The sequence below is a fragment of the Myotis lucifugus genome, unplaced genomic scaffold (assembly GCF_000147115.1).
Source record: "Myotis lucifugus unplaced genomic scaffold, Myoluc2.0 scaffold_812, whole genome shotgun sequence".
Lineage (NCBI taxonomy): Eukaryota > Metazoa > Chordata > Mammalia > Chiroptera > Vespertilionidae > Myotis > Myotis lucifugus.
The window spans coordinates 188,313-203,513 of record NW_005871860.1 but is presented as its reverse complement, the minus strand read 5'-3'; the positions used below and the strand labels follow the sequence as shown (position 1 = coordinate 203,513).

Genomic DNA, 15,201 nt, shown 5'->3' with positions numbered 1-15,201 from the left:
CCGTCCCAGCCCTTCCCTGGGGAGGGCAACACTTGGCCCTTGGGGTAAGGCCCCCTTCACACCTGTGGGACCAGCCCTGGGGGGGGGGGCAGTGGACCCCGGGCTGTGAAGGGCAGGGGTTGGCCGCCGCCTGGCTGACCCTCTGGCTTGCAGTCCGGCCCGCTCCTGGACCGCGTCTTCGCCACCTACAAGCTCATGCACACGCACCAGACGGTGGACTTTGTCCGGAAGAAGGTACCGGCTGACCCTCCGTGGCAGCTCCGAGGGTGGGATGCCCTCCCCCCTGCCCCGCCTCCAGTGCATGGGCCCGGCCCGGCCCGTGGGCCAGCTGACTCGGTCCTTCCGGGCCAGCACGCCCAGTTCAGGAGCTTCTCCTACAAGAGAATGACCGTCCTGGAGGCCGTGGACATGCTGGACGGGCTGGTGGACGAGTCGGACCCAGACGTGGACTTCCCCAACTCCTTCCACGCCTTCCAGACGGCCGAGGGCATCCGGCAGGCCCACCCCGACAAGGGTGCGCCCCCACCTGCCCCTCCCTGGCTGTGGTGGGGGAGGCACTGCCTCTGGGGCTGGGAGGGCAGACCGGGTGCCCTTTCCCTGCAGGCCCTGACCTGGCACCCCCTGTCCCTCCCCTGCCCTGACCCCACCACCCCCTGTCCCTCCCCTGCCCTGATCCCACCACCCCCTGTCCCTCCCCTGCCCTGAACCCCACCACCCCATGTTCCTCCTCCTCCCAGACTGGTTCCACCTGGTGGGGCTCCTGCATGACCTGGGGAAGGTGCTGGCTCTGGCGGGGGAGCCCCAGGTGAGGCCAGGGGTGGGGGGCGCGTGGGCAGGGCCGGGACAGCCTTAGCTCTGGGCTTGGGACACCCACTTGGCGGGCAAGCGAGTCGTGCCCACCCGTGGCTGCCTGTCCCTCCCCAGTGGGCGGTCGTCGGCGACACCTTCCCTGTGGGCTGCCGTCCCCAGGCCTCTGTGGTTTTCCACGACTCCACCTTCCAGGACAACCCCGACCTCCAGGATCCTCGATACAGGTGCCCCCCCACCCCCGCTGGTCCTCCACTGGGTGCTTCTTCATCTTCTTTTTAAAAATATAATATATTTTTATTGATGTCAGAGAGGAAGGGAGCGGGAGAGAGATAGAAACATCAATGATGAGAGAGAATCACGGATCGGCTGCCTCCTGCACGCCCCACACTGGGGATCGAGCCCCAAACCCGGGCCTGTGCCCTGACTGGGAATGAAACTGTGACCTCCTGGTTCATAGGTCGCCGCTCAACCACGGAGCCACACAGGCTGGCCCAGGCGCTTCTGAGCCCCTCACCCTCCCTCTCTCCCTGCAGCTCGGAGCTCGGCATGTACCAGCCGCACTGTGGGCTGGAGAACGTCCTCATGTCCTGGGGCCACGATGGTGAGGCTGGCGACAGGCTGGCATTGCCCAGGAGGGGCCGCCCCTCTGGGTGCCTGGTGGTGACCCCTCTCTCCCACAGAGTACATGTACCAGGTGATGAAGTTCAACAGCTTCTCCCTGCCCCCCGAGGTAGGTGTCGGGAGGGGCCACCCCGCGGACCCGCCCGCCCAGCCTGGCGCTCGCTGGGGGTGGCCTCTTCCTGTCCCCAGGCCTTCTACATGATCCGGTTCCACTCCTTCTACCCATGGCACACGGGGGGCGACTACCGGCAGCTGTGCAGCGAGCAGGACCTGGCCATGCTGCCGTGGGTGCAGGAGTTCAAGTACAGCCACCCCACGGAGACTGGGGGGGGGGTGGCGGGGGGGTGGTTGTGGGCCTCCCCTGAGTCACCGTCCCCTCTTCGCTGCAGCAAGTTTGACCTCTACACCAAGTGTCCCGACCTGCCGGACGTGGGCCAGCTGAGGCCCTACTACCAGGGCCTCATTGACAAGTACTGTCCCGGGGTCCTGAGCTGGTGACCGGCCGCCCGCCCTGCTCAGGCCTGGCCGGGTGCCCTGGGGGCAGCCGGTGTCGGGCACGGGGACAACCCACCCCAGCCCCCCTGGGGGACCCGCCTGCCGTCCTTGCTCCCCACCCGTGGCCTCTCGTTCGGTGGCAATAAAGACCTAGAAGCAGCCCTAGCTGTTTGGCTCAGTGAATAGAGCATCGGCCCACAGACCGAAGGGTCCCGGGTTCGATCCTGGTCAAGGGCCTTAGTCAGGGCTCCTGCAGGAGGCAACCCATCGATGTGTTTCTCTCACTTCAATGTTCCTCTCTTTCTTTCCCTCTCTCTTCCACTCTCTCTAAAAAAATCAGTGGAAAAATATCCTTGGGTGAGGATTAACAAAAAAAAAGGAAGAAAGAAAAGAAAACTAAAAAAAAAAAAAAGACCTAGAAGCAGCTGGAGTTGGACCTCACTGAGCCCTGTGTGTTGGGTGCAGGGCGGCCTGCGTGCAGGGGCAGGACCCGGCCTCGTGGACATGTGTCCTGCTGTGCCCGTCACCCTCCCAGCTCCCCACTGAGAACCTGGGGTCACCCTAGTCGCCACCCCCCCTTTTCTCAAAACAGTCACCAAGTCCTCTGGGCTTGGTTGTCTTATAAAAAGAAACACCTCCCCGGCCAGTGTGGCTCAGTGGTTGAGCATCAACCCATGAACCAGGAGGTCACGGTTCAATGCCTGGTCAGGGCTCATGCCCGGGCTGTGGGCTCGATCCCCGGTGTGGGGCGGGCAGGATGCAGCCAATCTATGATGCTCTCTCATCATTGATGTTTCTGTCTCTCCCTCTCCCTTCCTCTCTGACATCAATAAAAATATATTTTTAAGAAAGAAACACCTCATAGCTAAAGAACACACTACAGAAACACATAACAAGTGCACAGGGTACAAACATGAACCACGAATACACACACCAGCCCCCCCCCCCCCGTCCGGTGCCCCAGGTGCAGCCCCATCCGGACGCGGCCATCACCCCCTTCCATGGGGTTTTATCCCCCGAGTTGCCCGCAAGACCACAGCTTGGCTGGCTTCCCCCTGGCAGTTTATTTCTTTGAAGAAAGTGGCTCATTTGTCTCAGGGAGTTTCCTTCTGTCCGGGGCTGGAGGAAAGAATTCCTCACTATTTTCGGTAAATGAATGCAGAGGCCTGGTCAGATCCGGGTGAGGCTTGTTGGGGGCAAGGGTGCTTTGGAGGTGGTGGGGTGCTCCTTACAGGCTGTGTTCAGGGTCATCTAAGAACATCCTTAACCCATCGGAGGTCTGGATAGCACCCCGCCCTCCTTCTCCATCCTCCTTGGACCCGGGGGGACCCAGAAGCCCCTCCTACTGCTGCCGGTTACCGTTCGTGTAGGAAAGGCAAGTACATGCTCATCTTTCTCTTAATTTACCCGTCTGCAACATCTTCCAACGGTGGTCAAGTCGTCCGTTTCTGTGTTAAGAACAAACAGATTTCAGCATATTTAGGCTTCAGTTCATGGATTTTAAAAAAATATGTCTTTTTATTGATTTCAGAGAGGAAGGGAGAGGGAGAGAGAGATAGGAACATAAATGATGAGAGAGAATCATGGATTGGATGCCTTCTGCACGCCCCACACTGGGGATCCAGCCTGCAACCCAGGCATGTGCCCTGACCGGGAATTGAATCGTGACCCCCTGGTTCATAGGTCGACACTCAATCACTGAGCCATGCCAGTTGGGGCAAGTCATGGAATTATTGTTACTTTTTAAATATTTTTATTTATTTCAGAGAGAGGAAGGGAAAGGGAGACAGAAACATCAATGATGAGAGATAATCACTGATCAGCTGCCTCTTACACTGGGGATTGAGCCCGCAACCCAGGCATGTACTCTTGACTGGAATTGAACCCGGGATCCTTCAGTCCACAGGCCGACGCTCTATCCACTGAGCCAAACCGGCCAGGGCTGGAATTATCATTCTTACTAGTGCTCAGACAGCCCCATCCTCGCTGGTCCCATGACCCGACCGCAAGCAATGGCCTCAGGGGATGTCTAGCTGTCTGTCTGCTGCATCAAGACTCCCACATTGTGAGCTTCCTGTGTCTGACATAACAAGTTATCACAAACCTCTTGGCTTGAAGCAACACATTTATGCTCTTAAGTTCTGGGAGCCAGACCTCTGAGACCAAGGTGTCGGCCGGGCCTGCTCCCCCGGAGGCTCCCACGAGGCTTCTTGCTGTTTCCAGCTTCAGACGGCCGCCAGCATCCCCCGGCCCTGGCCTCATCCTGCCCCCCTTCACACGGCTTCTTCTCAGTGTCTGCCTCTCTCTTATAAAGACACTTCTCATGACATTCAGTCCCCACACCCCATAATCGAGGATGACCTCAAGATCCTTAATCATGTCTGCAAGATTCTTTATTTTATTTTTAAAATATATGTTTTTATTGGTTTCAGAGAAGAAGGGAGAGGTATAGAGAGATAGAAACATCAATGATGAGAGAGAATCATTGATTGGCTGCCTCCTGCTCACCCCTTACTGGTGATCAAGCCCACAACCCAGGCATGTGCCCCGACTGGGAATTGAACCATGACCTTCTGGGTCACAGGTGGATGCTCAACCACTGAGCCACACCAGTCAGACTCTGCAAGATTTTTTCCCCAAATAAGGTCACACAAGTTCCAAGGGTTTGGTGTGGACATGTTTTGGGGGGACATTTATCAGCTTACACAGAGGCTGCCCAGACCTGGTTTCTATGTATATATATATATATATATATATATATATATATATATATATATAGAGAGAGAGAGAGAGAGAGAGAGAGAGAGAGAGAGACATTGATGTGAGAGAGAAACATCATTCGGTTGCCTCTCATAGCACCCGGACTGGGGATCAAACCCAAAACCCAGTATGCGCCCTGACTGGGAATGGAGCCCGCAAACTTGTGGTGTACGGGACTATGTTCAAGGAGCCCTGGTTTCTTTGAGTGGGAAATGGTAAAAACTCCATCACCTCTTGAACGTCCACCTCCACTCTGACCTCTCGTTGTGGCCATCAGGGGTGCTGGCTGCAGCCCTCCTGCCCGGCTCAGGCTGTGCTCGGCCCAGCCCCCTGTCCTGCCCAAACCCACTGTCCCTCCCCGTGTGCCCAGAGCCGCTGGGCACTGACCTCAGGAGAGAACAGGGTCAAGCTCTTTTCCCCTCAGGAAACTCCGAGCTGACCTGCTCCCTCCATCGCTGGGCAGCACCGGGGAGGAGGGGTGGCTGCCCTTCTCCACCGCCCTCCCAGCCGGTGAGATCGGGCAGGGCAGGCGCAGGTACAGGACGTCGAGTGGGTCCCTCCTGGGGTTGCTCCATGGGTGTGTGGGGGCTGGCGAGGCAGGAAGGGGGGAGCTGAGTCTCGATGAGACCTGGGCGATGGGGCCATGGAGGGCATGCCTCAGGGTGGACGGGCCTCTGCCTCCCGGAGGTCAGGTCAGCGAGCAGGCCAGTCAGGAGGCTGGGGGGCGGGGGGAGGAGAAGAATGAGCCCCAGAGTTGGGGGAGGGGCAGTGCTGGGTGGGCTGCCCCTCTGGGTCCAAAGTGGCCATCCTGATGCCACCCCTGTGGAGCCTCCCCAGTGCAGGGTGGGAGCAGCCGCCTTTGCCCATGTCCCCGGGCCCCAGAGCCTCCTTGTACCCCTGTCAGACCCTAAACTGGCCCAGGTGGGGGAGGGCAGTGGAGGCCAGGGCCCCATATTTCTGCCCACCCAGGGGACTGTCGGGCCTCTGTGGGGGCCCTGGGGCATTGGGACAGTTAAGGAGCCCACCGAGGGCGGGCTTGGCTCTCCCTCCAGCCTGTGCTGCATCCGACCGCCTGACTCCTCTGCCCCCGCCCTCCACCCCTCCTCCAGCTCTTCCCGTGCAATTAGGGCAGCAGCCCCTGGTTTCCATGGCCTGGGGGGCAGGTCGGCCAACACCCTTCAATCGGTAACATTTCTCTTTAAAGGAGCCAGTTTACTCTGAGAAAGCGGGTTGCAGGTAACAGAGAGTGTAGATTTGTTTCCAGGCCTGTTGGGCCGGAAGTTGGGAACCCCCACTGGTGTTGGGAACCCCCACTGGTGTCGGAAACCGGCCGCCCGTGCCCTGCGGGAGCAGAGCAGCGAATCAGGGCCTTTGCTACTCTGGACGGAGGAGCTGTTGACGGTGCGAAGATTAATAAACAGATGGAGTTGCAGGGTCCATCCAGGAGCTCTCAGCCTAGCCCTCGTCTACCCTGCTAGCCGGGCAAGACGATGGGCAACTACTCAGCCAGTGAAAGACTGCCCCAGCTCAGCCAATGGAAAGCCATGACACTTTCAACTCCAAGTTTCATCCAATAGATTCTCTGTTTACAACTACAACAGCCCGGAAATCCCCCCTCCCCCCATAAAAGAATGTTCTCCTTTGGTCTACTCTAGACTCTAGGGACTTGCTGTGGTTTGGGGACTATGAGCGGCCCTAGAGGAAGGGTGGTTGCTTCTAAAGGTGCAACCGGCTCATGAAAATACAATGACAAGTTCAAGGCCCTAATGTCAGCCCATGTCCAAGGCTGATTTGTGCTCTAGCAGCGGTTCCGGTTCCGAAGAGCGGGAGAACCTTTCCGGGCCTGGAGAGTCGATGCTGGTGCAATACACTGAGACATTATTCGCCCTTTTCACTGAGGACGTTCACAATGACATACGTGCAATAGCGGTAAAACGGCTGCCGACCTGCGAAGATCCAGACGGGGCCCCAAAGTGCTGGTCCTGTGTCCTTCAGGCCACGCACCACCAGTTCAGAAAAGGTCATTTGCTCAAGAATGTCTTTGACCGGCCAGAGGTCACGGGAATCGGCACAGGCCGGGGTTGCGGGCTCGAGGCAGCCGATCAAAGATTCTCTCTCATCATCGATGTTTCTATCTCTCTCTCCCTCTCCCTTCCTCTCAGAAATCAATAAAAATATATTTTAAAAAAAGAATGTCTTTGACCAAGGAGTAAGTTATTATTTTTCTTAATTCTCTATCCTTGAATATGGGTCTTTTTTTTATCTTTCGTGTGACAAAAAATGAGAAGAATGCTTCTGCTGAGTATGAAACATGACAGTTGCCTCAAGGAAAAGTCCTTGGGTGGTTGAGTTTCCAGCTCAACCTGGGCATGTGCCCTGACAGTTTTACTTGGACCGATAGATAAACCGCAGTCATTCAGTCTTGGCTACTTAGAAGGCTGTCTTTCCTTTCTTTTTAAAAATTTTATTATTTATTTACTTACTAGTGGCCTGGTGCATGAAATCCATGCACATTAAAAGGGAATTAATTAGAGGAAATATTTTAATATTGCTATTTGCCCTTTTTCTATAATAGAAGTGTCAGAGATGAAAGAAAATTAGTAAAATGTATATGAAAATCTTCCTCCTGTCAGAATCTGGGGCGCGCCGCGGGACCCAGAGTCAAGTCCCCACCCACCCGCATGCACCTTGAAATCATGTGAGACCCAGACCCGGCCAGCCCCACCTCCGTCAAGCCCAGACAGGTGGGGGGCGTGTCCTGAGGTCCCTGTCAAGCCCCACTGGGCTGGGGGCACGGCCTCAGGTCCCCCGGCCCGGCACCGGGGTGGGGGGGGAAGCTTGAGGTTCCCCATCAAGCCCTGCTGAGTGGGGGGGGGGGGCGCAGCCTGAGGTCCCCCGTCAAGCCCCATCGGGTGGGAGGGCGCAGCCTCAGGTCCCCCTCCCCACCTCCACTGTGGACGCAGCCATCTTGTGATGGCGTGACAGAATGAGGATCAATTGGCATATTACTGCTTTATTATATAGGATTTTATTTATTTTCATATATTTTTATTGACTTCAGAGAAGAAGGGAGAGGGAGAGAGAAATAGAAACATCAATGATGAGAGAGAATCATTGATTGGCTGCCTCCTGCACACCCCCTACTAGAGATGGAGCCCGAGAACCGGGTATGTGCCCTTGACTGGAATTGAACCTGTGACCCTTGAGTCCACAGGCTGACGCTCTATCCACTGAGCCAAACCAGCTAGGGCTACTTATTTTATTTATTTTAGAGAGTGAAAGGGAGAGAGAGAGAAAGAGAGAGAGAAACCTTGACTTGTTGTCGCTCTCACTGATGCACTCATTGGTTGATTCTTGCATGTGCCCTGACCAGGGATCGAAACAGCAACCTTGGCCTATTGGAACGATACTCCAATCAACCGAGGTCCCTGGCCAGGGCCAGCAGGCATCTTCTTACACATTAAGAAGGGGACACTGTCACTTCAGGAAGACAAGGACAGCATTGGTTGCCAACGGTAACATTTAGCTTCTGAGCAAATACTAGGATTTTGGGGAAATTGTGTGAGTGAAAGCCCTGACATTTGGCTTTTATAGCAAGTGCCTGACTTAAGCTCGGATTGCAGAGGCCCCTTTCAAAGAGGCCTGGCTTAGAGGCGGCGTCTGGAATAGACATAGAGCAGCCACAGGACTGGGCAAAGGGCCAACTCCCTCCAACCAGGTCCTTTGTTGTAAGAGATATTGGTTGACTTTGATAACTGACCATTTTAGTTACTTGTCTTTTGTATCTCTTCCTTCACTCTAATTACTCCTCTTATGCTTTAACTTTACCAAACAGTGAGCCCAGAAAAGCCTAGGACCCACCTCGACACAATAAAAGCAGCCCCCGCCCCCGCCCGGAGTGCTCTCTCTCACCTTGCTGTGTGCCCCCTGGCATGTCCTGTGAGAAATAAACTTTTTTTTCAAAGTTTCCCAATGGTTATTCATGAAGGGAACCTTGTGATCTTAATAACCACAAGGATCTGTCCGGTGGTAACTTGGGTTTGGGAAGGGGAGATGTTTGTGGGAAACGCACCTGGGCCAGGTGAGTGGGCCCAGCTGAGTGTCCCCCAGGCATTCAGTCCCCCAGTCTATCAACAGACTGAGACCAGCAGGCGTGTCCATCACTGTCCACTGCTGTGAACTTGACAGCTGACTCATAGTTAAAGGTTTTTCTGATGAGATGGACGGTGATATTAATCAACGTGATTTTTTTTTGAGATTGTACAATAGGACGGACGTGTCAACATTCAGAAGATCTGCATAATTCCATGAACTATCATTTTCCAAATGACCCACATGTGATGCTCCAAAATCATGCAAAATGCACCAGTGGATTTTCATGTGACAGAGAACAGAAACTTCTCTGGTATGGCTTCACACCCCAAATTGCAACGAGCCCCTAAGGAACGACTCCTTAGAGTCATGATGTGGAGTCAGAATACGTGCAACGCCCGGAGGATATTCTAAAACACTCTTCCCTTTCCAACTACGTATCGGTGTGAGGCCCGATGTTCGTCATGTATTTCGACCAAGGAGATATTGGAACAGGTTGACCAGAAGCAGATATGAGAAGTCAGGCATTAAAGATGATTTTGCAAAAATGTAAAACTATGCCACTCTTCTCACTTACTATTGTGGGGAATAGTTAACTTGCATTAAACGTTTTGTTATTATTGGAACATGTTATGAATTTATTTTATGTTTAAATAAAGTCAATAAGTAAATATGTGAAGAATTTCTGTTTAATTTCCAGGGCGGTAAATATTGATAGATATAACCCTCATAAACAGAAGCTCTTGGGAGTCCTCCGTAATTTTTAAGAATAAAGGTGTCCTGGACCAGATGACCGGGTCCATGGATGCCAGTCAACTTTTTAAAAATATATATATTTTTATTGATTTTAGAGAGAGGGAGGGGGTAGAGATAGAAATATTGATCAGCTGCCTCCTGCACGCCCCACACTGGGGATCGAGCCTGCAACCTGGGCCTGTGCCCTGACAGGGAATCGAACTGTGACCTCCTGGTTCATAGGTCGATGCTCAGCCACTGAGCCTGAGAAGATGCCTGTTGAGCCCACAGTACAGCTTCCAGGGCCGACGGGTGAAGTGCGTCTCACGCCTGCCCCCAGCAGCCCCAGTGAAACTGTTGCAGCTGCCGGTGTCTGGGTGCCTCGTGTGATGCTCCTTGTGGAATGTGGTTCCCAGGGAAGCAGAGCTTCCCCCAGACACCGGCAGCACTTGGACACGGCAGCCGCCAGCCATGTGGCTGTGCTGAGCACCTCCGCCACTGGCTGAGCCGGCGCGGCCGCGCTCACCTCCGCTGGGAAAAGGCTGCTGACCCGGAGGCTGAGGGATGTGCGGAACAGGTGCGGGGGAACCGCTGGACCCGAGAACGGCCAAGTCCAGTGGCCAGAGTCGGTGGAAGCCGGCAGCACCCTGTATAGACAGGCCCACGGCTCAGCTGCCTGCAAACATCATTAACTGCCTCTTGCACACCCTCTACTAGAGATCAAACTTGCAACCTGGGCATGTGACCTGACCAGGAATCAAACCCAGGACCCTTCAGTCCGCAGGCCGACACTCTGTCCATCGAGCCAAACTGGCTAGGGCCAGAGCATTTTAAAATATATATATTTTTATTGATTTCAGAGAGGAAGGGAGAGGGGGAGAGAGATAGAAACATCGATGAGAGAGAATCATGGATTGGCTGCCTCCTGCATGCCCCCACTGGGGTCCAGCCCAACAAAACCCGGGCCTGTGCCCTGACCAGGCATCAAACTGGCAACCTTTCAGTGCCCACAACGATGCCCAACCAACTGAGCCACACTGGCCAGGGCCAGAGCACTTCTGAACCCACCCGAAGACTCAGGTCGCAGGTCCACCTGAGTCACCAGTGGCTGTGGGTTTGCCAGAGGCTGTCAGTGACGTGGAGAGGAGCTGGGCACAGCTGGGCAGGCTGTCCGGGGCTCTGTGGTGAGCCTGCAGGGTGGGGGTTGAGGGGCAGAGGGAAGGCTGAGCTGCAAGTGCTCACAGACGGCAGTGACCTGATTGACAACCCACCCCCAAATGGAAACCCGGACGGTGCCCTCCTCCGCCCTGACCCAGGGCCCGGCACCTCTTTCCCCCCTGACCGCACCCTCTCCTGCTCTGGCCTCTCAGGTCTTCCCTCGCTCAGTGGTGCTCAGACCTTCCCTGACCGGCCACCTGCGGCCCCCGGCCCCGCCCCACCTCGCCTTCTTTCTGGCCCAAGCAGCGCCCAGCGCTCTGAGTCTTCGTTTCCTTCCCGAGGGCAGTGACCTGAGGAGCTGGAGCAGGAGACGGGGCTGGGTTTGGGTGGGTTCCAGGCCCCACATTCCCTGACTGGCCTCGCAGCTCTGATGTGCAGACCTGACAGGTGGGCCAGGCTGTGCGGACTGAGGCTTGGGGCCCTGAGCGGTGCGAGACCAGGTCCTCGTGTCCATTTTACAGAGGGGAACACTGAGGAGGGCAGAGCAAAGACACCCAAGGAGCCAGGTCAGCAACAGCTGGACAAGCTGGGCTGTGCCCACAACAGGGGCCTGTCCACAGGCCTCCCTGTGGGAAGGAGACAGCACGGTCAAGCATGAAGAACCTTTATTGGTTCATGAACCAAATGGTGGGCTGGGCAGGCATCAGACTCGGGCCTCTGCAGACTCGGACCCCAGTCCTGCACCACGTCCTGGGAAGGGCTCTGAGCTGGTCCCACACCCACCTCCGGGGCCACTGTCCAGGCCAGAGGGGGCCCTGGAAGGGACGTGGTCGGCGCAGTGGGGGACAAGTGGACCCTTGAAGCAGCAGGGCAGCCAGAGCCTGCCCCCTGGGCAGCACCTCAGCCTGCGTCTGCCAGGACCACTGGCTAAGGCACGGTGGCTGGGCCACGTCCAGCTTCAGAGGCCAGAGGTGTGGGGGATGCCGACCCTCCGACGTGTGGCAGATGGAACACGGCTACTTTTTCCGCCGGGCAGTCTGGGAGCCACTGTTGCTGCTGTTGGGGGCGGGTGCAGCCTGGTCCGTGGCCGCTCCCGGGTCCTTCTTGGGTGCCGGCCTGTGCTTCTCCTCCCTGGGGGGAGGGGAGGCTCGGGAGGGACGGGGCCCCAGCAGAGCCTGCAGGACCCGGATGGCCCCCACCGCGAGGATGAGTCCCCAGAGCAGGGTGGGGGCCTCCAGGGGCGACAGCTGCCTCCGTACCCACTGGAGGGCCTGGGCAAGGGCGTTGCTGGAGCTGCGGGCCCGGCGTGAGCTCTTGTCCTGGGGGGGCAGGATTGAGGGGGGTCAGGAGGGGTCGTCCCTGGGGGTGGAGGTCATCCTTGCCAGCACCCCCAGCCTGGTCAGCACTTTCCTACCTGGAGACCAAACTGCCTGAGTAGCGTGTCCAGTGTCGGGTCCCCCAGGGACACGGGGGGGAAGAATTCCTCTACCCACTGGCGTCGCCACCACTGGCTGCAACAAGACAGGGAGCTCAGGCGATGGGGAGCCCCCAGCCCCCACCCCCGCCAGGCGCCCCAGCCTTACCCCTGCTCCCCGGGCTGTGAGAACCAGTACTTATAGCGCTGGGCTCGCACGTAGGTGGGTGGCTGCTTGTGGAAGGGGTACCTGGCCACGTCACTCTGGATGAGGCGGATCACTGAGGGGGGAGTGGGCTCAGCTGGCTGCTTCCTCAGCCCTGCCCATAAGCCCCCCAGCAAGCCCGACCCTCTGCTCCAGCCTCACCTGGCTCGTTGCCCTGCAGCAGGCAGAGCACCAGGCTCGTGAACCACGGGCTGTGCGTGTGCGGGCCCAGGGCCGCGAACCACATCTGCCAATCGAGGCGCGGCTGGTGGGGCGCCACGATGGGGGGCGGCCGGCTCACGTTCCCAGGCTTGTACATGAACTCGATCTCCTGTGCGCCACACCCAGCCGGGTTGGGAGAGCAGCTAGACCTGGTTTCCCCCCATCCTCCCCGACAACCCCACCCCCCTTGGGCTCCCCACCCGTGGAGTGCTCACCGTCCAGTGTTGCTTGTCATAGCTGCCCTCCAGCACCACCTCGGGCCGCCCACCCAGGCCGGTCATCCGTCGGAAGAGGCCATAGGAGTTGGCCAGCTGCAGGTGCTCCACGGCGCCAAACAGGCGGTGGGCCCCAGTCCAGAGGCGCCCGTGGGTGGAGGGCTCCATGTAGGAGTATGGCACCTGGAGGCGGTGGGCGGAGGCTCAGTGCTGTTCCTCCCGCCCCTCCCAGCCCCTCTCCCGATCCCCTGTGAAGTGCTACCCACCAGGCTGACCAGGAACATGGCCACGGTGGCAGTGCCAAAGATGGACAGCTGGACTGCAGTCCAGAGCTTCTGTAGCAACCCTTGCACCTGGGTCCACCTAAAGGTCAGGGGCCAAGTGCGGTCAGCCCTGCTCTGCACAGCTCTACAGCCCACGCTGCGCCCCCCGCCCTGCATTTACCTCCAGAGGGCGGTCAGCAGTTCCCAGGCGAGGGAGGCGCCCCCCAGCCACATGGTGGGTAGGGTCACCATCTTCAGCCACTGGGAAAACTGGTGGAAGGTGAAGGCTGTGGAAGGAAGGGGTGTGAGGACAGGCAGCCCAGTCCAGCCCCTGCCCCCTGGCACCCAGCTGGCACTCACTGGTTCTAGAGTGGATGGTGCGCTGCTCCCAGTCGACCTCCAGGCCAAAGTAGTGCACGGTGCCGTAGGCCAGCAGCCCGCAGGCGGCCAGTTCCAGCAACAGGGCCGGCAGGGCCAGCAGGGCCTTGGGCCAGGCTGCAGGGCAAGACAGTCCTGGCCAGCTGGGAACAGGGCGGAGGGCGGGCAGCCAGGAGGCTGGGGAGCTAGAGCAGAGGCCAGTGGGGACTGCTGGGGGAAGGAGGCGTGGGTGAGGACGGCTGGCCGCCGGGACAGGTGACACTCACAGGCAGGTGTCTTCTTGCGACGGCTGTTGCCAGCCTCGGCCCCTAGGTGCCTGTCATCCAGCAGGGAGGTGGTGAGCACCAGGGTGAGCAGGTTGAAGAAGTTGTAGTTCCCAGTGATGATAATCAGGACTTGCAGCAAGACCTGCAGGAGGGTCTGTGCTCAGAACTCTAACCAGCGCCCCCGCCTGGGCCCTTCAGAGCCTGCCCCCACGCCTAGGTCTCTCCTGCAGGCCTCCTTCCCCCTCTGCAGCATCCCTGGCCTCTGTGCTGTCCCCTCTGCTCATACCGACCACGGCTCCCCAACACCGCTTGGAGAAAACGCAAGCTCAGCACACCTCACGCCCCTGCTGACCTGAGCCCGACGTCCTCCAGCGAGGCCGTGCTCTGCCCCACAGGCACACCTTCCTGCCTAGAGCTAACCGGGCCTCTGCCCACGAGACTCCTGACTGCCGGCGGCAGCGACCCAGTCCCCATCAGGACCCCGGGTGGTGCAGAAGGCCAACTCCCGCCTGTTTCCCGACGGTGGATGCCCGCTCACCTGGGAGTAGAAGGCGGCCAGGCGTAGGCGGCGAGCAGGGGCGAAGAACAGAGGGGGCACCGCGATCTCGATGAGGAAGGTGGCCACCACGCTGAGCCTGTGCAGCCAGACGGGCAGGTGGTGGGCGAACCAGGCAGCAGGCGTGGGCAGGCACTGCGTCTCGTAGTGGTAGGTGAGGGCTGCGGGGGACGGAGGTGGTCAGGGCTGGGCAGCGCCCCCCGAGGCTGCCCCGTGTGCAGGCGGGGACCCTCACCAGTGAGGCCCCACCACGTGGGGCAACGGCTGGTCAGCTTGACCACACCCGAGGCGAACATGAGGCGAAACAGCAGCCAGCGCACGAGCCAGAAGGGGAGGCCTTCGTGGGGCGAGGCCCCTGCCAGCCCACCCTGGGAGGGCTGCTTCTGGTGGGGGGGCTGCCTCAGGGGGGCCACCAGCACCGCCAGGAAGCCAGTCTCCAGCAGCAGGGAATCCCTACAGGGAGAAGGAAGAGCAGAGGGCCCCTCCCCATCAAGGCTGCTCCCCTCAGAGGGCCCTTCCAGGAGAGGCCGACCCTCCTCCCCTCACCCGCCCCCCAGCCTCCTGAAGCCCCCCAGCCTCCTGAAGCCCCACACCGTCACTCACCACTGGAAATAAAGAAACACCTGGCCCACCTGCAGGGAGAAGGGCTGTCAGGGGCAGGGGGTGTATGTCTGGGGAGGCAGCGAGGGATGGGGCGGGGTGGACGGGGCTGAAGTCAGCTGGGGACCAGGTTCCCCGTGGAGGTGAGGGGACGGCAGGCAACCCCCCACCTGCCTGGCAGGCGGACAGGTAGGCGGCCCAGAGCAGCAGGTAGACGAGCAGGTGGCGCAGCCGGCGCAGCAGCAGGGCGCCCAGGGCCAGCAGGGTGCCCAGCAGGGTCAGCAGCTCCAGGCCCTGTGCTGTGTCCAGCCCCAGCCGGGGCGCCTCCCACAGCAGCGTCGGGGTCTCCCACAGCTGCTGCCAGGGCTCCTTGCCCTGGGGCTGCAGTGTCCGCCGGGCGGGCAGGATGCC

At 58.7% G+C, this 15,201-nt stretch overlaps 2 protein-coding genes across 2 annotated transcripts in view; one reads left to right on the top strand and one right to left on the bottom strand.

The window, feature by feature from the left end:
• Positions 1 to 1,929, top strand: part of MIOX (myo-inositol oxygenase) — a 2,829-nt gene extending 900 nt beyond the window's left edge. The window contains exons 2-9 of the mRNA XM_006106379.3: positions 154 to 234; positions 352 to 514; positions 738 to 805; positions 925 to 1,034; positions 1,344 to 1,411; positions 1,491 to 1,540; positions 1,621 to 1,733; positions 1,821 to 1,929. Coding sequence (XP_006106441.3) covers positions 154 to 234; positions 352 to 514; positions 738 to 805; positions 925 to 1,034; positions 1,344 to 1,411; positions 1,491 to 1,540; positions 1,621 to 1,733; positions 1,821 to 1,929 — 762 coding nt within the window. The remainder of the gene's footprint in view (positions 1 to 153; positions 235 to 351; positions 515 to 737; positions 806 to 924; positions 1,035 to 1,343; positions 1,412 to 1,490; positions 1,541 to 1,620; positions 1,734 to 1,820) is intronic.
• A 9,390-nt stretch (positions 1,930 to 11,319) lies between these two features.
• Positions 11,320 to 15,201, bottom strand: LMF2 (lipase maturation factor 2; the record flags this gene model as incomplete). The annotated part of the gene is made up of 13 exons (XM_006106378.2): positions 11,320 to 11,990; positions 12,086 to 12,182; positions 12,255 to 12,366; positions 12,453 to 12,621; positions 12,728 to 12,910; positions 12,994 to 13,090; positions 13,172 to 13,277; positions 13,351 to 13,485; positions 13,635 to 13,776; positions 14,173 to 14,351; positions 14,426 to 14,643; positions 14,794 to 14,822; positions 14,965 to 15,201. Coding segments are annotated over 13 exons (2,007 nt in total), but the record flags the coding sequence as incomplete, so codon positions are not given.